Source organism: Paroedura picta, chromosome 16, assembly GCF_049243985.1.
Source record: "Paroedura picta isolate Pp20150507F chromosome 16, Ppicta_v3.0, whole genome shotgun sequence".
NCBI lineage: Eukaryota > Metazoa > Chordata > Lepidosauria > Squamata > Gekkonidae > Paroedura > Paroedura picta.
The window spans coordinates 6,439,177-6,463,167 of NC_135384.1; the positions used below are offsets into that span (position 1 = coordinate 6,439,177).

At 53.2% G+C, this 23,991-nt stretch overlaps 4 protein-coding genes across 7 annotated transcripts; 2 read left to right on the forward strand and 2 right to left on the reverse strand.

Annotated features, from left to right (window-relative positions):
* Positions 1 to 1,295: 1,295 nt before the first annotated feature.
* Positions 1,296 to 6,445, forward strand: TACO1 (translational activator of cytochrome c oxidase I). Of its 2 annotated transcripts, none has more exons than XM_077314697.1 (6): positions 1,296 to 1,445; positions 2,667 to 2,890; positions 3,089 to 3,195; positions 4,400 to 4,530; positions 4,796 to 4,973; positions 5,703 to 6,445. In XM_077314697.1, the coding sequence occupies exons 2-6, from the start codon at positions 2,674 to 2,676 to the stop codon at positions 5,901 to 5,903; spliced, it is 834 nt and encodes a 277-aa protein (XP_077170812.1). In that variant the 5' UTR covers positions 1,296 to 1,445; positions 2,667 to 2,673; the 3' UTR covers positions 5,904 to 6,445. The 2 variants fall into 2 exon arrangements, with proteins under 2 accessions (XP_077170812.1, XP_077170811.1); XM_077314696.1 differs by lacking the exon at positions 1,296 to 1,445 and adding an exon at positions 1,454 to 1,706.
* Positions 6,446 to 6,561: 116 nt separating this feature from the next.
* TBRG1 (transforming growth factor beta regulator 1) lies at positions 6,562 to 11,089 on the reverse strand. Of its 3 annotated transcripts, XR_013227008.1 has the most exons (3): positions 8,703 to 10,071; positions 6,950 to 8,173; positions 6,562 to 6,915 (listed from the first exon to the last, which is right to left on the reverse strand). XR_013227008.1 is itself a non-coding variant. In XM_077314669.1 (2 exons), the coding sequence occupies exon 2, from the start codon at positions 8,116 to 8,118 to the stop codon at positions 7,093 to 7,095; it is 1,026 nt and encodes a 341-aa protein (XP_077170784.1). In that variant the 5' UTR covers positions 8,119 to 8,173; positions 10,949 to 11,089; the 3' UTR covers positions 6,562 to 7,092. The 3 variants fall into 3 exon arrangements, 2 of the variants coding, with proteins under 2 accessions (XP_077170784.1, XP_077170783.1); XM_077314669.1 differs by lacking the exon at positions 8,703 to 10,071 and adding an exon at positions 10,949 to 11,089 and having other exon boundaries at positions 6,562 to 8,173; XM_077314668.1 differs by having other exon boundaries at positions 6,562 to 8,173.
* On the forward strand, positions 10,052 to 15,936 carry LOC143826627 (uncharacterized). The gene is made up of 4 exons (XM_077315469.1): positions 10,052 to 10,444; positions 11,118 to 11,203; positions 12,709 to 12,806; positions 13,368 to 15,936. Exons 1-4 carry the CDS (start codon positions 10,052 to 10,054, stop codon positions 15,725 to 15,727), a joined length of 2,937 nt encoding a protein of 978 aa, XP_077171584.1. The 3' UTR covers positions 15,728 to 15,936.
* Positions 15,937 to 18,629: 2,693 nt separating this feature from the next.
* Positions 18,630 to 22,284, reverse strand: LOC143826083 (urotensin-2 receptor-like). Its single transcript, XM_077314674.1, has 2 exons — positions 21,212 to 22,284; positions 18,630 to 20,221 (listed from the first exon to the last, which is right to left on the reverse strand). Exon 1 carries the CDS (start codon positions 22,227 to 22,229, stop codon positions 21,222 to 21,224), a length of 1,008 nt encoding a protein of 335 aa, XP_077170789.1. The 5' UTR covers positions 22,230 to 22,284; the 3' UTR covers positions 18,630 to 20,221; positions 21,212 to 21,221.
* Positions 22,285 to 23,991: the final 1,707 nt, after the last annotated feature.

Sequence of the window (23,991 nt, forward strand, 5' to 3'; positions counted from 1 at the left end):
CTTGGTATTCCTTGGAGGTCACCTTTCCAAGCACTAGCTGGGGCTGACTCTACTTAGCTTCCGAGATATGATGGGATCAGGCTTGCCTGGCTGATCATTCCCAGAACTGCCCTATTTTTGGCACAAGGCTCATGTTCCCGTCACAGCTGTGGGACCATTGGCTTACCCACGGCCACAGCTTGAAGCCAAAGCCTCTGGAACGTGGGGAGCATTTTTCCGGTGCCTCCCTAGTTCTGCTGCACCAACCAGCGCATGTGGACAAAAGAACTTTCACCTACGATCACTGCTTCTATTGGAAATAGAGGGAGAAATGCTATGGGAAAGAGGAACAGAGGGGAAAAGGCTGACATATGAAAAGAAATATATTATTGGTCCCATCGCAAATTATTTTTCAGTCGAGTTTGTCAAGGATTTGCCATTTCATTTTTAAATAGGGAAGAAAATGATTCTATTATTTTATTTATATAAATAGCTCAGGGTAGATCGCGTCAAAAGCCAATTACTATATTAGACGTGACATGTTCGGCATCAAATAAAACCAGCATACAGAAAATATACGAGAATTACAATGTATGAAGGTTGGCTCTTGATTGCAAGAACCTTACTGGACACTGGAAGGGCTTGCCTTGACCAGGGCCTGGTTTTGAACTATTAGAGGCCCCAAAATACTTTTATCTGGCCTTCTGGCCCACAGAATTGACTACAGGTCCATAGTGTTCTGAATATGTCTTTATATGTACAGGAGCCAACTGGCTATAGCAATTCTTGCATTGATTGTATTGAGGCTATTCTAAAAGCCTTGGGCTTTTAACTTGATTAATACATATTTATTTATTGGTACATAGTACATATTGGTATATAGTATATACTGGTACTATATATATATATATATATATATTTAAATTGTGTTTCACCTTGGATAGGCGTTCATATCCCTCCTGGCGACCTTTTCAGCTTCTTGTAATTTACTGCCCACCCTCTGCCTACAGGTGCGCATTGCTAATTCGGTGGTGCCCGGAAATGCGTGCCTGCACACTGGTATCAAAGGAGCCACCGGATCCAAATTTAGTTCCTGGTAAAAACCCTTTTTTGTTTTTTTCCGGGTGATAGCCCAGGAGCCTCGGCTCCCTCGCCCAGGGTGCATCGCCCTTCTTAAAAGATCCAGATCCGTGCCAACCAGCAAGAGCTAACTGCAGCAGCCGTCCAGGCCGCAGGGGGTAGTCAAACAGCAGGGGCTCATGGGAATTGTAGTCCATGGACATCTGGAGGGCCGCAGTTTGACTACCTCTGGTCCAGGGCCTGGGAAAGACAAACTCAATTGGCCAGTCTCGTTGCGCCTTTCCCGGGCTCGCTGAAGAAGGGTTAATTTTAGGCTCCGCCTCCAGGGTGGGGGGCGGAGCCTGGACAGGAAGGATCCTGGGGGTCAGTGCAGGACCTCTCGGTGGGTAAGTCCGGGCTGGTGGGGGCTTGGACACGGCAGGTCCTGGAAACCGGACCCGGGGGTTTTCTAGGCGTGCACACGTGAAGGTCACGGCGCAGGCGGGTTGCCACTGAACACGCGTTAGCCGCAGCAAGCAAGCGTTCGGATTCTGCCAGTACACGCGTCTTGGGGGAAGCGAGATTAAGGGCGACCCCTGCCCGGGAGCGCAGAAGCTGGGTCTGCGCCTGATGGCCGGTTGCCTGACTCCCCGGATGGATCCGATGTTGTAACTAAGGCTTCCGCCCTCCCCGTTTTGCAGATTTGGGGATTCTCTTTAAAACCCCATTTCCCTGTTCCTAATAAGAGTTTGTGTCCGTTGTGTGAACGGGTTCTAGGTCCTTGCGGCTTTATTTTAGACCGGATTAAATAATTTAGTAGGATTTCTGAGCACTGATGGATCAGTTTCTTAGCATTCAGGATGTTTTTCGTTTTTGGTCCGGTGGCGTGTAGCGGTTAAAGAGCTGTGGGCTCTGACCTAGACATGCAGCCAACTTTGGGCCTGTCCAAGTTCCTTTAGAGCTGTACGTACGGAGCAGTTCTCTCTCTGCCCCACCTATCTCACAAGGTGGATGTTGCGGGGAGAGGAAGGGGAAGGTGTTTGTAAGCCGCTTTGGAACTCCTATGGATAGTTAAAAGCGGGGTGTAAAAACACGGCTCTTCTTCCTTACAACAACCCTGCAAGGTAGGCCAGCATTATTCTCACCCTGCAGATAGAATGAAGATGGCCAGGTCCTTTGAATAGTGGAGGCAGGATCTGGAGCAAGGGTAATAAGTCAAATAAATGAATGAATATAATAATAATAATAATAATAATAATAATAATAATAATAATAATAATAATAATAATAATGTTTCCCTGCTCTTTGCCAGAAACTGTGCTGTGCCTGTCTGGATTTAAAGCAATATGTTTGAACATTTTGTAGTTTATTTATAGTTACATTTATATACTGCCTCTCCTGGTTATAACCTGCTCGAGGAGGTTCTCATCATTAAAATCCACCATATATTAACGGATTACCAGTTAAAAAATTAAAAACAATGAAAATACATTCATCCTCATCGGCTAAAAAAAACATTTATTTCCATCTCATTTCGAATAGAGTATACTAACTGATGCCCAGTTTCACAGATGGGTTGCCCTGTCGTTTCTGAGATCTGATTATATACATGTCTTCTTTTGTCCCAGTCAAGCCATGTCTGTCGGCGCCACCCTCACGCGGGTGAACGTCCTCTATCGCCGACACCTTTGGACGCTTCTGGGCCACCCCAGCCGCACCATCCAAGCCTCTTGCGCTGTGCTTGCCGGCCACAACAAATGGTCCAAAGTCAAAAACATCAAGGGGCCCAAGGACATAGCTCGGGGCCGCCTCTTCCAGAAGCTCACTATGTTGATCCGAGTAGCTGTAAAAGGTATACCTCTGCTCCGTTTGTCACCTACGGCCTTTTAAAGTACTCAGCCATAAGAAATTTTTTTTAAATGTATACATTGCCTGGCTAATCTTGGTGGGTGAGTGATAATTTTTTTTTTTTTATTGGTCAACTGATTCATTAATTCGAGGCTGGAGGGACACAATAACGCTACTCTCTCTTCTTGCATCTCTTTGGCAGCTGGAGGTCCCAATCCAGAGCTGAACACTAATTTAGCCAATGTTATCGAGCAGTGCCGCAGCAAGTGCATGCCTAAGGCCACCATTGATGCAGCGATCGCTGGTGGGGTACGTTTCTGAACTGTTTGGAGACAGACTGGAGAGAACCACCGTGCTCCCCCACCCTCCCAAGAGCTCTGTATTTTGAAAAAAGGGATGCGCTGATATGGATTGGAAAGGGGTTATTTCAGGGTTTCATGATGGCCCTGGAAGGGTTTCCTGAAAGGCTGGGAGTTAACGTTTTATATAACTTTTAGGTCATTTATATTGGGTGATATGACTGTATATAGACTGTATATAGTATATAGATATGTCTGTATATAGCCCAAAATGGTCGATGATGGGCCTGGAGGGGTTTGGAAATGGAGGGCCCATGGGCATGTCCACAGCTCTGCTTCCCAACCATATTTTGTACAGTCACGCCACTTCTGGAGTTTCTTGAAGCCTGAATAAGGTTTCAGGGGGTTTTCGACAGGCTAGTTGAGTTTCATGCTCAACTAGCTTTTAAATGGCATGAATGCATGATGAAGTTATCTTATGCCACTTGTCGTCTCCCTCAGAAATGTCTCACTGTTAGCATCTCACAAGGGCAGGACCTGGTTTTTTCTCCTCCCTGAGAACTTTTTACTGGAGATTTCTGGAGTTAAAACTGGGAGCTCTTGCCCACGGAACTTGAGCCAGAGCCAGCTGTTTCAGTCCGTCTTGGGCAATTTTCCTCCCCCCTAAAGTCTCCACCCCAATTGGCTTTTGTCCATGCGAGTGTCATGAGCCCCAGCATAGGTTGTCAGAGGGGATCTCTCCTCCCTCAGCTAGCTGGCTGAGTCTCACCCCCTGTCCTCTGAGTACTAAATCTTGGCTCTCATCTACCCCCGTGTAACCAATGGAGGACATGGGTTAGATCTTCCCAAGGAAGAACATCATATTGTGGTCCTCTAATGATAGGCCTTATGAGCCTCTTGTGGCGCAGAGTGGTAAGGCAGCAGATTTGCAGTCTGAATCTGTCTGCCCATGAGGTTGGGAGTTCGATCCCAGCAGCCGGCTCAAGGTTGACTCAGCCTTCCATCCTTCCGAGGTCGGTAAAAGGAGTACCTAGCTTGCTGGGGGGTAAACGGTAATGACTGGGGAAGGCACTGGCAAACCACCCCGTATTGAATCTGCCATGAAAACGCTGAAGGGCGTCACCCCAAGGGTCAGACATGACCCGGTGCTTGCACAAGGGATACCTTTACCTTTACCTTTCATGATAGGCCTTGCTGTGTTTTACTTTTGGCAGGAAAAATCTAAATCCACCTTCCAGTTCTTTGAAGTACGTGGCCCCGGTGGCTCCTCCCTACTTATTGAAATTCTGACGGACAACCCAAAGAGGTCTTCCAATGAAATTCGCCGTATCCTGAACGTACATGGGTTAGTGTTATATGAAGAGGGCTGACCTAGACATAGGACTAAACCTGGAGTAAGGATAAATCTCCCGCTGGGAGTGAACTGAATGAAAGTGAAGTGAGTGAAAATGCGCCAGCCAAAAGAAGGGTGCTCTGAATGGTATCTTTGGAGGGTCGGTCGAGAAAATCAAACAAATTGGTCGAGGGATTAGCGGAGTCTTGTTCCCGGATCCTGCGATCCAGTCCTGTTCATTTGCATACCATGGATTCTCCATTTGGGTTTCCTGCAGGGGGATCATTGCCGAAGGAGTGCGGCATAACTTTGAAAAGAAGGGCGTTATCGCGGTGGGCCCCACGGACCAGGCTAGCAACCCTGTCAGCTTGGAGAGGGCACTTGAGCTGGCTATCGAGGCTGGCGCTGAAGATGTCCGAGAAGAGGAAGACGAGGAAGAGAAAACAACACTGAAGGTGAGCAGCCATGGCTGGAAGGAGCAACGCTCTCTGCCCGGGCTGAAATTAAAAGTTCTCTTTAATTTTTTTTTCGGAGGGCCTACAGAGCCTGCTTTCTGACCTTGCCTCCCTTCCTCTAAACCAGGGGTAGTCAACCTGTGGTCATCCAGATGTCCATGGACTACAATCCCATGGGAATTGTAGTCCATGAACATCTGGAGGACCACAGGTTGACTACCCCTGCTCTAAACCACCTAAAAATAAATACATTTGTGAGATGCGCATAATATCTCTTCAGCTACTTTACCTTCCTTGCTGAGGCTCAAGACCGATTACAATATATTCTAAATAAAAAAACACAGAATATTCAATGCAGTAAGGCTGGACTATAAACCTAGAAAACAGATGCAAGGTGAGTCCTATAATAAACAGTGCGACCATTTACATTCCAGTGCCCTTAATACAGGATGCTCCCACGATGAATTTTCTTGTAGGCCTGCTCTTAGCCTGCTAGTTCTTTCCCCCTTCTCTACTAGGACATGGCATTCACGGCTGGTCCCACTCTTGCTCTTGTTCCCTAAGTCTCATCTAGGCCCCTTCGCAGGGTGTCGAGGGTCCTTCCGCCCACCACTTTACTGCACCTCGAGAACCAAAAAACAATATTCATGACACTTGTCGGTGCTTCCTGTTTCTGAAGGTTGCAAAGGATTTGAGAGTGAATTTCTTTTTCCCCCCCTTCCTCCCTAGTTCATTTGCTCCGTGCCGACCGCGGGGCAAGTCCGAGAAAAGCTGGACATGCTAGGTCTCTGCTCGCAGTCAGTCTCCCTGGAGTTTCTCCCAACGTTCACCGCACAGCTGTCGGATGAGAAGATGGATCAGGCATCACGGCTGATACAAGCTCTCGGAGACAATGAAGATGTTGTCCGAATATACGACAACATTGCCTGAAATTGCGGCCTTTCTCAATAGGACTTCTCTGGGAGCTGACAAAAACTTAGGAAGGGAGTGTTTTTGACTTTTCACGGATGTCAGACGCGGGGTGCCTTTTTAGCAGTCAGAATGGACAATCAGGGATCGGGGTTGTTGGCTGCCCTCACAGATAGCATCTCTCACCTAAAGGCAACAAATTGCATCAAGGAAGCGTCAAGGGAATGTCAGGGATAGGCCACCTTGGGTTCATGGTCCTCCTGATTTCTGCGGTGCTGCTGCCAGGCAGCGCTGCTTGAAAGACCTACCCCCATCTCCGGCTGGGGCTTGCTGTGTTCCCTGCTGGGTCACAGCAACCGTGGCCACACCAATGGCTTTTCAGGCTGGACGTTAGCCTAGCGCTGATCCAGGAATGGCATTGAGAAGTGGCTGTTCCTGAGCCAGAGGTCGGTGCAGTTGCTGAATTACTTCCTATGTTACCTATCCCAGATGTTTCGTTCAGATGTTATTTCGGCACGTAATGGGACTGGCAGTCCTTCAAAATAAATACTTCTAATAACATGCCTGCGTTTGGAGGGTGAAATTAATTAACTTAGATTTTTATAATCAGTACAGTAATTGGAAGGAGGAGTTTGTTTCCGGACGGGTTTTTGGTTGTCAGGGTAGCCATTCTGATCCAGTGGGGCACAAACTATGGTCATTTCCAATATTCTTGTATTTAGACAGATTTCATACACAGGTCAGCACTGGCTGGGGCTCATGGGAATTGTAGTCCATGGACATCTGGGAGCCAGTTTGGCCACCCCTGCCCTACACACTAGGGTGGTAACCCATCCCAAGGAAGGCCCAACCTTGTGCTTCTGTAATGTTCTGTGTCCCCCACAAGATCTCTCTTTACACCTCACAGCTGTATTCCCCAGAGTTTCTACAGTATGATAATGGGAAAACCACCAGAGTTTCTTCCTTTGGCAGCTAATTTTATTGGTAAATGATCATTTGAAGTACTTATCTCGAGAATCTGTTACAGCACTACCTTATATTATCTCAAGAATCTGTTACAGCACTACCTCATATGAACATGTACCTATGTGCACTGTGAGAACCACTGTGCACATAGCAGAGCATGCAGCTGAGGGTAGCCACGCAGTCTTCGCCACAGGCGAGCTGAAGGGCAGTTCCCTGCTCTCCAGAGGTGTGTACCAGGCCAGATTCAGTCCGTGTCGCTTTCTGGGCTCTGGGGAATGGGGGATCCCCCTGACGCAGCACACGGCAGAAAGAGTTCGGCATAGCCGTTCCCGCTGGGTGGAGACGGAGTGGCTTCTGGGAAGTCCAGGCCGACGGGCCCTGCCAGGCCTTGGTTCTGGAAAGCCTCGTAATCAGTGCCAGGGTTCCCTGAAGGAAGCCCCTCAGGCGGGGGCCCATCTGCTGGGCGACACACTTCGAAACGAAACCAGCGGTACCCAGCACACTTGCGTGCCCCCGGGCAGCTCTGAATGAGGTGTTGGATGGCCGGGTGCGAGAGACCAAAGAACTCCGCGCCTGCAGGCTCCAGCTGCCCTGCGCCCACTGCTTCCAGGAGCTGAGCGTGACAGGCATCCGGCGTAGGGCCGGCGACAACGCAGCCTGGGTCGTCCTCGGGAGCGATTTCAAAGCGCGGCCCAGCCCCGCCGTCCTTGATCTGGCAGGTGTAGAGGCAGCGGCGCACCGGCCTCCGTGCGCTCGCGAAGATCCTGGTGCTGCAGTACCCCACGGGGTAGATGGCGCTCTCGGTGTGGAAGCCGGGACGGTCAGAGACAATGTCCCCCAGGCTGTAGACGGTCAGCGATCCCAAGGTGATGGGGAAAACAGGACGGCCAGAAGGGTCTAACGGAAGTGGGGGCACCAGCCGGCGGATCCCTGGCTCCGCCGCCACCCGACGCCTAGATGCCCGCCCGTTCTCTTTGCCTTTGCGTTCGCGCCGAGTCTTACGGACGGTCGGCTCGTCCGGGGAGGGCTGGGAAGTGGCGGCAGCGGCAGCAGGCACGGGAGACTCGTCGTCAGCCAGGGCCTGGGCTTGCAGCAGCCGGGCAAGCAAGAAGCGTCGCTCTTCCCGCACGCGGAGGTATTTGGCCTCCAGCCGGGCAATCTCATCACACAAAGCAGCGTTCTCGTACACCAGCACTTTAGCCGCGCGGCGCAGACGCCGGAACTTCAAGCGGTAGCGCTCGCCTTGGTTTTTCCGTGGGGCTTTCTTCATTGTGGAGCCAGGCGAAGGCTAGTCGGGAGGTGACGGAGCCGGCTGGAGACAGAATCTAGGGAGGAAAACGGTTCCAGGGGTAATCAGTACAGGATTATTTCCGAGGCACTCCTGTCTTACAGGCTCATGGCAATAATCGTAAGTAACAAAAGTAATACAAATTTAAAATAATGCAGTAGGGATACGCCATTTCCCCCATCACCCCCAGCCGCTGAGGGATTTCCTCCATTCCTTCCATGGCACTCAAACTTGTAACTGGATCTTTCTTAATTAGGCACTGACCGGACCCAAGCTGGCTGGCTTTCAGCAAGACCACAGGAAACCAGGTGCCTCCAAATAGTATTTGGGCATTTTTGCATCCCCAAGAGCTCCAGCGCCCTGATCAGGGTAGCTCAGGCTAGCTCAGAAGCTGAGCAGGGTCAACCCTGGCCTGTGTTTGGATGGGAGATCACCTAGACGGCCCAGGCACAGGGAAGCACGAATTCAGTGCAAGTCCCCTAATGAAATCAGCATCGAGCAAAGGACCAGGCGGGGTCAAGGGGGCATGGACAACCCCCCCGCCCCCTAAAAAGGCTTAGAAATACCTAGAAACGCTCCTCTCCAGAAAGACAATGAGACATTTAAGGAGAAACGGGAGCCTGCAGGGGAGGCGGGGAATCTCGTCCAAGGCAAGGAGCCCTCTTTACGCGCGCCTTTGCAGAGTGTGCAACCTAGGCGGGCGCAACCTAGCCAGGCGCAAACCCAGCCCGCCCGCTCTTGCCTGCGCTTGGCATCGCAGGATCCGGCCTCCCCCCTCCTTTCCGGGGCGCCACCCGGAACCGGAAAGCGCCACCCCTCTGAAGTCCCTCCAAGGCGGAGAAACGTGGCTGCGCAATGCGTTCCGCCCCGGGGCTAGGGAGAAGGCGGCGCTTGCCACGCGAGATCCTCGTCCGGCCCTCTTGCGCTTAAGAGGCGCGCAGCAGGGACCCCAAAGACGAAGTTTCTCCCCACTCGGGTTCGGGGGAGACAGGATCCCGAGCTTGAGACCCGCAGGGTTGTTTCCATTTCTTTTGACGTCCCTTCCCCATCACTATTCGGAATAATTCCAGTTGCCGGCTAAAGTAGCCCCTGGAATTAGAGCGCATCTCCAGGTTCAAGGGATCAGTTCCCCGGGAGAAAAGGGCTACCTGAGAGGGTGGATTCCATAGTGTTATACACCCCCGAGGTCGCTCCGCCCCAAATCTCGCCCGCTCTCCGCTCCACCCCCAAAGTCTCCCGACCCAGAGCTGGCAACTGTTTATTTGCAAAGAGGGTAGTGGTTTTTTTTGGGGGGGCGCCAAGGAGCGTGTCAACCCTTGACCCAGCCACAGGAAGGTTCCATGCAGTGTATATTAGCCTATCTACTCGCACCCCCGAATTAAAGCTATACATTTAAACCAATAAAATCTATTTAAAATTAAACTTCCTCTGCTGCCTTGAAAAGGCAGCGTTGGCCTCTTCCTCGGACGCCAACCAAAACTTGCATCAGGCCGAAGCAGCTTTTTAAAGCTACGAGCCCCTGGGGCTCATGGGAATTGTAGTCCATGGCCATCTGGAGAGCCACGGTTTGGCCAGCCGTGCTAGAGGGGTTTTTTTTTATTAAGGTGGCAAGTTTGTTTGTTTTCTCAGTGGCAATGACCTGCACAAGCCAGAGGTTCTGACCCGTTAAACACCCCCGTCCCAGGTACATCTTTCCAAAGTATTTAGCCACATCGCTTTGGGCTGCCAATCTCAAGGCGGGGCCGGGAGATCTCCCGACATTACACACGACCTGCAGGCGACAGAGAGAAGCCGGCAGCTTCGGAGGGGGGAGTCCACGACAGACCCCCCCCCTCCCCGAGGTCTCTCCCCTCCCCAGAGCGCCGTGCACTTCCTCCCCCGCCGCTGGCCGACCTAAGTATCGTTTCCTTCCTGCATGGGTCTCCCGAGCTCGGAAGCCGCTTGCCCGGGGCACGGAGAGGCGCACCGGGGGGCGCTCAGCCGGCCAGCCCTGCGAGCAAGAGGCGGGGAAGGCGGCCGTCGCAGCCCAAGCCCGCCCTCGGCGCCCCCTCCCCGCCCACGAGGCCTTCAAGCCCCCCGAGCCCCCCTCCCCTCCCGCGCAGCCACGTGGGCGGAGGCCCGTCCAAACGCCGGGTGGGCAACGCGCCGCCTCCCCTCCCCTCGCCTGGGCGCAGGGCGCGTGTGCGTTGGGGGCGCGGAGCCCGACCGCGAGGCCGGCGGAGGCGGAGCCGGGCCTGACCGGGTATTGTCTGCAGGGCTTAACCCCTCGCGCGCTGCTCCTGCAGACGGGGCCGGCCCGATGGAGACGGTAAGGGATGGGGATGGGGATGGGGGGGGGGCGGCTGCGGGGGACCGGGCTGGCCTGGCCGCGGCGCTCAGCGGGCGGAGGGCTGGGCCGAGGAGGGGAGAGGAGCGGAAGGTGCGCCCCGCCGGGTGTGGGAGAAGGGGGCGGGCGCGGGACTAGCGCTTGGGCCGCCGGGGCCAGCGGGAGGAGGAGGAAGAGAGGGAGACCCCCCCCCCGTTGTTTTGCTTTCCCCGACGGCTGCCCCTTTGGAGGTCCCCGCGGACCGAATTCGATCCCGGTTCCTTGGCCCCATTTTGCGGCCAGGGCCCCGGTGCCAGCCTGAGAGCCTCTCCTCCAAGGGGGCGTGCCGCCGCCGCCGCCTCCTCCGCGGGGGGTGGGGGGAGTCTGCTCACAGCGCCATCCTAAACAGTTGCGCCGCCTGAGCCCTCCGTGGCTTCTGGGGACTCAGGCGGAACCATGCTTCGGATTGTACAGAACCTCACCCTGCCCAGGAGGCTTCCCACACACCTGAGGGAGCGAACCGGGGACGAATGTTGCCATCTCCGCCTTTCCAGCCGGGGTTCCCCTGGAGGAAATGGCTCCCTTGCAGGGTGTCACTGTCTCCGGGAATTTCCCAAACTGGCTTCTTTGACTTTGTTTGCCTGCCGCTGACCCCAAGGCTTCTCCCTCCGCGCAGGTGGAATCGATATCGTATCCTGGCTTCCCCATTGGAGCTGGAAGCGATGACCCCTTTCCTGTGGAGGAGGATCCCGACAACCCCAGGTAATAAACCTCACTCCGTCCCCTTTCCTGTATAATCCCACCAGAGCTTTTATTTTAGGCACATTTGGTTGCACGTCATTGCCTCAAGGTAACACCCAAACGGCAACATATCCTGGAGGAACACCTGCTCTCACGTGAATCGACATGGTCACTGTTGTCATCTGCAGAGGCCCCTTGTGGAGCTCACTCGCCCTCTGAGACTGGACTGGGCGGCAACCGGAGGAAGGGCCTTCCCCGTCGTGGCACCCAAACTGAGCCACTCCCTCCGCAAGCAGATTTGCCTGTCCCCTGCATTCAGTGCCTCCTGCCAGCTATAAAGGCTTGCCTGTTTTGTTTGACATTTCCTCACTCTGAGTCCTTCCTGTGTATGCCTTTTAATTGCTGTTATGTATTTTTTTTTAATTGTTTTAATGGGTTTGAGCATTGGCTGTTTGGGGGACCCTCAGCTGGGTGGAAAGATGGCCTAAAATGTTCTAAATAATAGTTGGGAATAGGACCTGAGTTGGGAATAGTTGGGAATAGGACACTTGTTAATGCTCCTTTAAGAAATCAGGGCTCTGTTATGGGGTGAGTGTCATTCATTCATTCATTCATTCATTCATTCATTCATTCATTCATTCATTCATTCATTTGGATTTCTATACCGCCCTTCCCTATGGCTCTGGGTGGTTTACATTAAACGTTGTAGAATGGTTACATAGAATAACAATACAGTAAATAACAATCATAACATCACATGACAACCAGAACTGTATTTTAACAGAACAATAACAAAGGCAATCCTTGGGCAGGTCAGATTGTTCACAGTTATGGAAGGCTGCAAGTTACTAAGTTTATAAGTCAACCTTGGCATCGCGGGTACCCTCATGTCTCTGAGGGTTTGTGCAATGACCGCCTTGCAAGGTTGCATGTAGAGCAGCTTTCCTAGGAGGAAAGGAGCCAGGACGGAGGCAGGCGACGGGGTCATGAGCAAAAAGTGGGCTGCAACCAATAAGCCATCAGTAGGGACACGGATGTATGTCGGGGAAGCTGAATGTAGCATTTGAGAGGCAAGCAGGAGGCTTCGTGAGAGGAGGCAGAAGTGCGCATCTTGGTACTTACACCATTTAGAACAGAGAATCCAAGAGAGCCAGAGCTTCCGTAGCCCCAGCCCTGCCCTGATTGGCTCCTTCAGTCACCTGCTTCCGCTAGGTGTGCCGAGGGAGCAATTCCTAGAGTGGCTACATGCAAATGATGCGGAGAATCTCTTCCGGGTCAGGCTTGCCTTTGGCCGCGGTATCCCTCTGCATCTTCCAGCCAGGCCTTTGAGAACCTTGCGTGCAGCTAGAAATATCTGGATGTGGCCACGTTCATTGCGTCCCCAAGCACGGCACATTCCAGCTTACAGTTTCTCCGTCCCTTGCGCAAAGCTCCGTAGGGTTATTTGAGCATCCTTCCTTTCGAAAGGAAAAGGAGGCCTATCGGCGGCTGGGGTAACCGCTCTGTGTCAACGGCTTGCACTTCAGGTTCCCGATGGCTGAGCCACACTTCTGGATGGAACCAGGGGACGAGCTGCAGCTGCCGGACGCAGGGGAGAGGCAGGAGTTGACCGTCGTCCAAGCAGGTGAGGACCTCCGAAGGACTCTCACCTTGAAAACCCCACAGCAGTGGAGGCCAAACTGCGTCTCTCCAGATGTCCATGGACTACGAGTACCATGAGCCTGTAAATAGCGATTTAGTGGCACATAGCAGCAGCATTCAGAGAGTCCTGGCCCACAGAGCTCTCTCTGGGGGGAGGGGGGTTTCTGTCGGGGAGGGCCGTCTCTTCTAGGCATCCCGAAAAATTGGACTGCTGCTTCCTCCGAGGCAGAGGGGAGAGGAAAGGGAAGGAGACTGTAAGCCGCTTTGAGACTCCTTCGGGTAGAGAAAAGTGGCATATAAGAACAGACTCTTCTTCTTCTTCTCTTCTACCAAACGAACAAGAAATCCATAGTGTTATCCTAAGCAGAGTTACAGTCTTCTAAGTCCATTGATGCCGAAGGACTTAGAAGGGCATAACTATGCTTAGGACAGCACGGCGGTTCTCCTGTGCTCGATATTGTGGTACCAGATATGATTGAGGCCAATCACCCAACAGGGGGCTTTAATACGGCATTTCTGAATAGCTTATCCTCCTCTCTCCTAGCAGGCTCTGTCTCCCCAAGTGAGGAAGAGGAGGACGTGGAGGATGAAGAGGCTGCTTTAACAGAGAGCTACGCCTGGTCCCAGGCGTCAACAGGAGTCAAGGACACCGAGTTTGTTGCCCCGCAGGAGTCAGACCCTCGTCCTTTCCGTTGTTCCGAATGCGGTAAGGGGTTTGCCCAGAGTTCGAACCTGGTGAAACATCAGCGGATCCACACAGGGGAGCGCCCGTTCCGGTGTCCCGAATGCGGCCGTGGATTCAGCTGGAGCTCCTCACTGGCGGAGCACCTCAAGGCGCACGGCGGGCGCCGGCCCCACGCCTGTGGCGAGTGCGGGAAGCGCTTTGCCCGCGGCTCCACCCTGGCCGAGCATCAGCGGGTGCACACGGGAGAGAAGCCCTTCCGATGCCACCAGTGCGGGGCCCGTTTCTCCCAGAGCTCTACCCTGGCGCACCACCTGCGCACGCACTCGGGCGAACGCCCCCACGCCTGCCCCGACTGCGGGAAGCGCTTCGGGCGCAAGTCCACCCTCGTCACGCACCAGCGGACTCACACGGGCGAGAAACCGTACTGCTGCCGGGAGTGCGGCCGCTGCTTCAGCGTCAGCTCCGACCTCGCCAAGCACGTGCGCAATCACCGCGCTAACGGAAGCGCTTGGGGGAACGGGGCAGCGCATTTGCACCACTCTGCTCCACTTTCTGCGGCGCACCAAAATGCAAATCATTCTCCCGAGAGCTTGGAACCATCCGGGCCACATCCCGATCACGCCGATGGGGAGGGAGAGAAGACATTTACGTGCCCCACCTGTGGGGAGGGATTCAGCCAGAGCTCTGCCCTCGCCACCCATCGGAGAACTCACTTGGTCGAGATCTCTGAGAACTGCATTCAGTGCGGAGAAACCTTCCCAGATACGGCAGAATTGGAGGCCCATCTGGCCAGCCACGGTGCGGAAGCAAAGCCCCACAAATGCCTGGAGTGTTACGCTTGTTTCTCCGAAAACTCCGCTCTCAAGATACACCAGCGAGTGCACCGCGGAGAGGTATCCCACTTCTGCCACCACTGCGGGAAGAACTTCCCCAGCAGTTTGGACTTGGATCGACACCAGCGCGTCCACAGTGGGCAGGAGGAGCCCTTGGAGAGCTCGAGGACAGCTGCTGTAATGAGAAACTCATTGTGTGAGTCTCCTCACGACTACCTCAAGTTGGGGAAAGCATTTCCTGAGGGCGACGAACTGGCCCTTCACCCGCTGAGCCGCCTCGACGAGGCCGATGAGGAAGAGAAGCCATTGAAATGCTCCGTTTGTGGCCTCTGCTTCTCGGAGAGCACAGATCTCGTGATGCACAGGCTGGGCCACGGGGCAGACGAAAGGGCTCACCGGGATGGCGGAACATTCCCTGACCGCTCGGAGCTCATGGCTCTCCCGGCAGAAGCCGCGTTGGACAAGCCGTACTCTTGCGCGGCCTGTGGCAAGGCCTTTGCCCTCTTTGCCACCCTGGCAGCACACGAGCGCATCCACATGTCGGATGACGATGCCTACCGGTGCCCGACGTGCGGCGAGCGCTTTCCTGACAGCGGAAAGCTTGGGAGGCACCAAAGGCGCCACCTGGGGGAAGAGAGGCCTTTCCGGTGCCCGGCGTGCGCCAAGGGCTTTGTGCTGCTTTCAGGGCTACGGCAGCATCAACGGGACCCTCCTGCCCGCTGCCCGCAGTGTGGGGAGACCTTTGTGTGGCGCTGCCGGCTAACGGAACACCGGCGGAACTGCCACTCGGTGGAACGCCCCTACAAGTGCCCGGAGTGCGGCAAGGGCTTTGCGCAGAGTTCCAAGCTCCTGCGGCATCAGGTGACCCACACGGGCGAGAAGCCGTTCAAGTGCCCCGAATGCGGCAAAATCTTCAGCCAGAGTTCCAACCTGGCGGAACACCGCCGCACGCACGCGCCCGGCAAGTCCCACTGCTGCCCCATCTGTGGCAAGGCGTTTGCCCTGGGCTCCTACCTCGCCAAGCATCAGGCCACCCACACAGGCGCCCGCCCTTTCCGGTGCACCGAGTGCGGCAAGGGCTTCCGGCAGAGCTCCAACCTCATCCAGCACCAGCGGACGCACACGGGTGAGAGGCCCTACGTCTGCGCCTCCTGCGGAAAATCCTTCACCCAGAACTCACACCTGGTCAAGCACCGGCGTGTCCACACGGCCGAGAGGCCTTACCGCTGCCCCGTCTGTGGCAAAAGCTTCCGGCAGCGGGGGAACCTGGCTGAACATCAGCACCAGCACGCAGGCACCCGCCCGTACGTCTGCGGAGCTTGTGGGAAATCCTTCCGGTGGAGTTCCGCTTTCTCCAAACACCAGCGCACCCACCTTACTCCTTGATTTGCGGCTTCTAGAGAAGAAGAGCACACTTTTCCCTGCCAGAAGGAGTCTCAAAACGGCTTACCATCGCCTCCCCTTCCTCTCCCCTCAACAGACACCCTGTGAGGTAGGTGTGGCTGAGAGAGCTCTGAGAGAACTGTGACAGGCCCAAGGTCACCCAGCTGGCTTCATGTGGAGGAGGAGTGGGAAATAAAACCCGGTTCTCCATATTAGAGGCCGTCGCTCTTAACTACTACACCAGACTGGCTCTTTGGAGTCTGGAGGGGAAGCAGAAACTTTCTACAATGTCTTTGGCCTTTTGCGAACACCTGAAACCTTGGCCTCCGCTGTCCTAATTACATTTTGCCAATCAAAAAATCCCTGTGGAGTCTGGCCATCTCTAACATTATCGCTGACCTCATATTGAAAAGTCCTTCCAATGAAGTCCTGTGTTCTTTAGGCACCAGGGGACATAAGTGGTAACCGGTCAAGGCAGTTGCATCTTAGTCCTGAATCTGACCCTTCAACTTAATCCCGGTGGCAATTCTTGCATGTTGGCCCTGAGCCCTGATTTCATAAAAATGGGAAATTTGCAGTTCTCTTCTAAATCCGTTGGCCCATAACCTGTTATTTCCATCTCTGCAACCCTTCCTCCAGATTCTTGCCTTTTCTACTAGCAGGGGTGGCCACATGGCTCTCCAGATGTCCATGGATGACAGTACCCATGAGCCCCTGCCAGCACATGCACATACTGGCAGGGGCTCATGGGAATTGTAGCCCATGGACATCTGGAGAGCCACAGTTTGGCCACCCCTGCCTTATGGCATATTATGTTGCTGGAGTTTTTCCCAGCTGTTATTTGTCTAGTTCCCTGCACACTCCCTGAATCACCTCAGATCATCGGTTCTAAATTTTAGTAGGCTACCATGAAGCCCAGGTCAAATAACCTGAGACCCCTTTTCTTTTCTTTTGTTCCTGAGCCTTAAGTCCTAACCAACAAGCTTCTTTAACGCAACTTCTGACACTCTTTAAGTATATTTCCTTTGCCATAAGGACTAGAAACATACCTTTTTTGTAAAACAGAAGCTTTACGTTACGCGGTGTTCCCATACTCCTCTGTAATCTCATCCTATATGACCAGAACCAGTGTGGTGTAGTGGATAGAGTGGTTTCTTTTTTTTTTGGGGGGGGGGAGGGCTCTGAATTCAAATCCTGGCTCTGCCACAAAGTTCTCTGGGGAAATCCTGTGCCTGTCCCTCTCCGTTTAATCTACCTCACAAGATAAGATGTACAGAACAGGGTGGACATGCATGTGGAGCATTAGAGGAAGGATGGAATAAGAACCAGGCAAATTTGTACCATAGGTTTCTGTGATGAGTAGTTCTGATAACAGAATGAAGCTGGGTTTGAACCACGAACCTCTCCCGCCCATTTCCCATGGCTGTAACATTCGAGCACCACCAAGAAATCCAGACATGCCTTTGGAATTACTCATGCTCCCTGGCTGGAAGTGCAGGGGTTTGCAAACAAGGAAGTAGGACCAGGCCCTGTGATAAGAGGCATACTCTTGCGTGATGCATTTGAATGGGTTTGGATTAATGGCAGGATATGAATCTTGCTCACCAGAAGGGGGTGGGGATGGGAAAGGACAGCGGAGATTGGAGCACTGATCCCCTCTGGCCCAAACCTCAGTGAATCTGAAGTCCCTGTGCTGAGATGTCCATGGTTAAGAATGCCTCGAAGGTGTTAATTAAAGGTGCTGAAGAATTTCTAGAAAATTGTATTGGAGACTCATTTTTCATTGGCAAAATATTCATGGTGGGCCGGTGAGTTAGAGGAAAGGCCAGTGCGTGGCAGGAGCCGTTCGCCACCCACAGAGTAAAATTGAAGAAGAAGATTTGATTTTTATACCCCACTTTTCACTGCCTGAAGGGGTCTCGAAGCGGCTTACAATCGCCTACCCTTCCTCTCCCAACAACAGACACTCTGGGAGGGACGTGGGGCAGAGAGAGCTTCTGACAGGTGTGCTCGGTGAGAACAACAGTATCAGGACTGTGACAAGCCCGAGGTCACCCAGCTGGCTGCCTGTGGAGGAGCAGGGAACCAAACCGGGCTCGCCAGATTAGAAGCCGCCACTCTGGAGAGCTCACAGAATTAAAGCTGATCTCCAGACGACAGAGATCAGGTCCCGGGGAGCAAAAAGTAGCTTCAGTGGGTGGGCTTTTGGCATTAGGGCTCCCAGGATCCCCAGCCTAGAGCTGGCAACCCAGCTGTCCCTGTCTTTGTGTCCCATAGCTTTCTGAGGCCGATTGCAATTTCTGCGTACAAATGACTGAAAGATGGAGAAACCTGGGTGCAGCATAGCGTGGATCCTGTTGTGATGAGGGAGGATAGAAAAGGCATTTTGCTGCAAGGGGAACCGTCCTTGCTGTGGGGGGGGGGTGAGGGGTGGTGGCTGTGTTCCCCTCTGAGCCCTTGGAAATATGAACCCCTGCAAATGGAGAAGGAGGTTCAAGTGTTCAGAAGAGCATTCGGCGCAGCTGTTGCGGTAGGCCACTCGCCACAATGACTGAACGACACCTCTGTTGCGGGGGATTATATGACCCCGAATGCTATTTCCAGCTGGGGGACGAGGAGGGCAAAGGACAAGGGGAACCTTTGGCCTTTGTGCTACTGCTTCCTCCTCGTGATCTGAGAACTGCTTGCCCAGTGTGGAGGACGGGACGGCAGCCTCGGTGCACGAACGGAATGATATCAATGCCGTTTGTTGATTCATTGAAAAGCGGGGATCGCAACCTGCAGAAGACAGGCCAGAGCCGCTGTTGTCACTTGGTTCGACCTCTAGAGGGCACTAGTGGCCTGCTAATGATAAATCAGCTTTCCTAGGAGGCTCCTATTCATTATTTCAAGTTGCCCTTTCATTCTCAGTTTGTTCTTTCCCAAATCTACTTTGCTGTGATCCTTCTGTAGGCAGCCTGTATCCAGGCGTGGCTAAGCTTTGGCTCTGCGGATTTCCATGGACAACAATTGTGGTTTACTGTACATCCATCCATCTGTCTTCTTTCCCCCCCCCCCTTTCCTTTCTTTTTCTTGAAAGCAAGGGAGAGGGGATCATTCATAGGTAAATGCATCCAAAATAGAGTCCTTCAGCCAAAACTTGGCTCTTGACCTTCCAGCCTCTCCGAATTCCCCTTCAAGCTCCATCTCTTTCCCCCAGCTGTTGTTTAGAAAGGCAATTCTATATCTCTGAAAAATCTTCCACTTCGGAAAGACGGTGTGGGCGTCAAAGGCTGTGGTTTCTAGGTAAAAGCAAGCGTGACTTCCAAGTATTTTTGCGTTTGCTGACGGGAAATGAAAGCTGAGACGCCCGTCCTTTTGCACGATGGAAAATTCCATGGGTGGGGGAACCTCCTTACAATTGCCCCCCCCCTCGCAAGGGTGTGATGTTTCTAAAAGCACGGCAGCATTTCATGTTGGAGCACCTTGGCGCGGGTCAGGGTGTTGCCATTTGTACAGATCTGGGAGCAGCAAACGTGAACAAAGCTTATGAGCGCGTGGCCTGAAGAATACGGTGCTCTCCAGCGTGGGTTAAGTGGATTATTTTCCCTAAGAAATGTAAAACACACAGAAAACGCAATTGTCGTGGGTGCTTTATTAGGGACACTGCACCATGACTTTTCCTCGTAGGAACGGGGATTAAATATAGCATCTCTTCTAGCAGCAAAGGAAAACAGTAAATACTTTGGGAGGTGCATGGACAAAAAGCAGGGGCACAGCTAACTAGACACGCCACCCGCTTTTGGAACCCCTTCTTTAAACAAACATGATCCCATTTCTTTCCTGCTTGTGCTCTCTTTATTTTTCTCAAAGGGTGCCGGGGTGAGCAAGCAGTAAGCACAGAGACAGGAAATCCTTCACTCACCTGTCCACAGCAGAAGCAGGAGTCATTTCTTTTCCTATCATCCCCAAGTTAGGGTTGCCAGCTGTGGGTTGGGAAATACCTAGAGATTTTGGGAGCGGAGCCAGGAGTGGGTGGGATTTGTGGCAGCGAGGGACCTCCGTGGAGTATAATGCTGTGAAGACCACCCTCCAAAGCAGCCCTTTTCTCCAGGGGACCTGATCTATGTTGCCTGGAGATGAGCTCTAATTCCAGGGGATCCCCAGGTCCCACCAGGAGGCGGGCATCCCTACCTGAAGTGCAGCGGAATTGCTAGCCATAAAAGCATGAGGAATACATAGAGATGTGCGGGTTAATGTACAAATCAGAGACGAATGGGTGTGTAGGAGCCCATTTGAAGGACAGATGAGGGAAAGCACAACCTCCCCCCACACCTTTCCACCCCCGCCCTCCAGGATTCATTCGTCCTTCGTCAAACATGCCTCTGTGGAATGGCACAACAAGGATGCTACTCCAGCATCTCCCGTTAGCCACCTGACGTCCTTGTTCGAGGGATAAGGAGTCCAGAGAAGGTGAGGGAGTTCTTGCTGCTTCTTCCTAATGGGTTGTCAAGAGACCTACAACAGGGAAAAAAGAAGGCAGAGGTACAGAAGGATGACGATTATGCTTGGCTCCTTGTGCAAAACGTTGGCATAGAAGAGCAGTCTGATTCAGGGCTATGACAGTGTCCTCTGATGAGTTTCCTGGTTCCTGTTTGCTTCTCTGTCAGCCCCCCCCCCCAACCCACCTCTGTCTTAAAGCAAAGAGCCCGGAACAGGCATTAATTCAGAAGACCAGGATGCAGCCTCTTGGGGGCTGTAGGAAATGCCCATCTGGAGATTCCTGCCTCCCTCGTCGAAAGGCGCTTGGTTTAGAACCTCTCAATCTTTTGCAGCGACTCCCCACAGCAGCCATTTTATGATCTGTCCCGGCTGCTGTGGCGGCCATTTTGTGATTCCTCCCATCTTCCGTAGTAGCCATATTATGGCGGCTTCTCAAAATTCTAAAAGGGCCTACAGTTTGGGGACTCCTGCTGTATAAACATGTTAATTAGCATGGTTAGTTTAGATTAGGGTTGCCAGCTCCGAGCTGGGGGGAAACTGGAGATTTTCGGAGTGGGGCCTGCAGAGGGTGGGTTTGGGGAGGGGGGATTTCTAGGGGATATAATGCCACAGGGTTCACCTTCTAAGTGGTCATTTCCTCCAGGGGAACTGGTTTCTATTGCCGGGAGATGAGCTGTAATTCCAGGGGATCTCCAGGTCCCACCTAAAGGCTGGCATTCCTAGTTTGGATAAAATACTCAGGCTCAGGCTTAGGAATGTAGGAAGATGCTTTGTCTCAGATTACACTATTGGTACATCTAGTTTATGGTTGGCTCGCCAGATGTTCATGGACTACAGTTCCCACAAGCTCATGGGAATGGTAGTCCATGGGCATCTGGGGAGCCACCATTGGGCTCAGCCATTCTAGGTAAACCGCTCCCAACATCAGCATTGGCACATTTTAATGAATGGTAGACACCTGCCAACCCACAACACAAGCTTTACCACATGTCCCTCTTGTCTCACCTGTATCTGCTCAGACCTCTGCGTCTTCCCCCGAGGGCCGGCCTCTGCTTTGGAGGCAACGCAAGGATGCCCGCGACGTCCCCCGATGGCGAGCCCGGAGGTACTCCCGGTAGCTGTGCGTCAGCAGGGTGTAGAGGAAAGGGTTGATGCAGCTGTTGCCGTAAGTCAGGCAGGTCACCAAGTGGTTGATGGAGATCTCGGTCTTGACGGGCAGGCGGGCGGCCAGTGGGCAGTAAAGGGGCAGGAGCTGCCAGATCCAGAAGGGCAAGTAGCAAGCCCAAAAGGCCAAGACGATGATGAAGATGAGGAGGAAGACGCGGTTCTTCGGAGTGCGGCCTAACCCGCCTCGGGCCTGGGAAAGCCAGTAGGTCCTTGCCAGGCGCCCGTAGAGGGACCCGATGACTAGGCCCGGAGCCACAATGCTGGTGCCGAAGAGGACGCTCAGGTACACCCGGTACTGCTCCTCACTCCATGTGGGGGAGCAGAGACGCCGGACGACTGCTCCCTCGCCCACCGTGCGCTCCTCTTGGTGGATCATCACCATCATGGGAAGAGCCAGGGCAAAGGACAGGAGCCAAATAGCGAGAGCCAACGGTCGGCGGCACCGCCGGGCGCGGCGCGCAGCCTGAAAGGGGTGCGCCACGGCAGCGTAGCGCTCGCAGCTCATCAGAGTGAGCAGGAAGATGCTGGCATGCATGGTGAGGAGGTCGAGGCTGAGGAGGACCCGGCAGCCCGCCTCCCCGAAGGGCCAGTCCTTTGCCAACCCGTTATGCACGATGAAGGGGGCCGTCGAGAGGTACAGCAGGTCCGCCAGGGCCAGGTTGATGAGGTGGACGCGCAGCGAGGAGGCTGAGGGGGAGGCCCGCACTACAGCCAGGGCGTAGAGGTTCCCGGCTACCCCTATGGCACACATCAGACTTAGCACCGCTCCCAGGGCTGCTGCAGATTCGGCCCCCTCCGACAAAGAAGAATTGCCCTGGGTCGCCCTCGAAGAAAAGTTGGTCGGTGAAGGCTCCATGAGCAGACAGTGTGGGCTGTCTGAACTTCTCAATATCTTTTCTGGTCTTTAAGAGAAAGAAAGGTTAGCGTGCCCGGCGATTCTCTCCCATTGCTCCTTGTCTATTGAGCTGCGTCTCTCTCTAGATATTATCCACCTGCCTGATTTACCACACTGCTTTTCGTTCACTCACTCGTGGTTGTCTTCCGTTGCTCCATCCTATTCTTGTCAGTATTGGGTCGCAAAGGATATTCTTTGGGATTTGCCCCCTCCGTCCTCAAACTCGTCTTCCGTCCAGGTCCAGCGGCTGCAGCTCCCCATCCGGACGCAAAGACTGGTTTGCTCAGTGTCTCGTTCCTTTGCTCAGTGCGCCCGAAGCTGGCTGTGGCGAGAGGTCTCCAGTGTGCGAACATCAGCGCGTGTCTGTCTGGGGCTGCGGATTCTTTTCCCTCGCATTCCTTGCACCCTGCTAGTGTCGGTATGTCGGGCTTGAGCCTTGGCCCGGCCCCTCTCGGCTCCCTTCTTGCATTTGAGGAACCTGTTTATTTCGTCCACAGGGTGGGATTCTGACAGCGTCACCGAAAGGCGCTTCGAGGCGGGGGGATGGCACGGCGTTTGGGGGTCCGATTGGTCCGGAGTTTTGGAGAGACAGAATCTCTACCTCCACCTCCTTTCCCTCCCGCCCCCAGCAGACCGAGAAGAAGGGCCTAACTCCCTGCTGGCATCACCACGCTCCTTTCCATGGAATTACGCCAACCGGCAGGAAAAAAAAATAACCAAGAGATAGAAGGAGCAGAAGGGAACAGTAGGGATCCATAGACAAAAGAAACCATGCAGAAACGGGTTTAAAGTTGGCCTTTTGGTATTCTTACGATTCCCGTTTCTGCCTCTAAATCGTTGTTCCCCCCCGTAATGAAATAATTTAAATACTCCAAACTCAGTATTCAGTGAGAGCTCACATGGCTGGCTCAGTTTTGTTTTTTTTTGTTCAGGCAAGGGTCTTCTCCTCCGTAGTGCTTTGTTCTGGATCTCCAAGGCTACGGGATGCGAAGTTAAGGTGTGGACAAGAGTGCCTCTGAGTATGAACAGAGTGCATCCCCCTGAACCTGGCAGCTGGTGGGAGATGGGGGGGAGCAGGACACTTATTCTGGGGGTAGGGGGACTCAGCCCCAAACTCTATGATTTTCATTGACTAGTATCCTCGGTATAAACTAGTTTCGTTCGACTTCCTCAGTTGTACGTTAATTGCATGTGACCAAAATAAATCCAGGCAGAGTAAGAATGAATGTTTGTTTGTTTTTTCAGTGAAATCAGTTTGATTTCATCCCCAAGTCAAGAGATGCCATGAAAAGGCAACAGCCATGAGTTTGGGGAAACACTTTTGACTTGTTCCTACTTCTTCAAGCTTACTATTTTCCCAGGGGTTTAGGATCAGCAGATTCTGTCAGTTTGGAGTAGTGGACTGCTAATTGTTGTTGTACGTAGGCATCTACCATTTTCAGATCTTGTTGACTGGTGTGGGCACTTTTGGAGTCCTGAGAAATGGTAAGGGGACTCGCCACAAAATGGCGGCCAAGGGAACCCAATCAATCACAAAATGGCTGCCGTGGAGGAATGGGGCAGGGTGGGAGCCATTACAAAATATTGTGAGGTTATAAGCCAAGTGTGTTCTTAAGACGGATGGGGACAATTGCTTCTGAATGGCAGATGCGACTTCCTGGCTTCTTCCGAAGCCCTTCCTGCTCCAATGAGGTAGAGGAAAGCCAGGGCAGGCTGTTGACCA

Bases quoted from the DNA above. Each gene is read 5' to 3' on its own strand.
- TACO1 (XM_077314696.1), top strand. From the start codon at position 1,669: ATGGCCGGTTGCCTGACTCCCCGGATGGATCCGATGTT. The intron at 2,891-3,088 runs GTATACCTCTGC...TCTCTTTGGCAG, and splicing joins GATCCGAGTAGCTGTAAAAG to CTGGAGGTCCCAATCCAGAG. The intron at 3,196-4,399 runs GTACGTTTCTGA...TACTTTTGGCAG, and splicing joins ATGCAGCGATCGCTGGTGGG to GAAAAATCTAAATCCACCTT.
- TBRG1 (XM_077314669.1), bottom strand. From the start codon at position 8,118: ATGAAGAAAGCCCCACGGAAAAACCAAGGCGAGCGCTACCGCTTGAAG.
- LOC143826627 (XM_077315469.1), top strand. From the start codon at position 10,052: ATGGGTCTCCCGAGCTCGGAAGCCGCTTGCCCGGGGCACGGAGAGGCG. The intron at 11,204-12,708 runs GTAATAAACCTC...CTTGCACTTCAG, and splicing joins GAGGATCCCGACAACCCCAG to GTTCCCGATGGCTGAGCCAC. The intron at 12,807-13,367 runs GTGAGGACCTCC...CCTCTCTCCTAG, and splicing joins GTTGACCGTCGTCCAAGCAG to CAGGCTCTGTCTCCCCAAGT.
- LOC143826083 (XM_077314674.1), bottom strand. From the start codon at position 22,229: ATGGAGCCTTCACCGACCAACTTTTCTTCGAGGGCGACCCAGGGCAAT.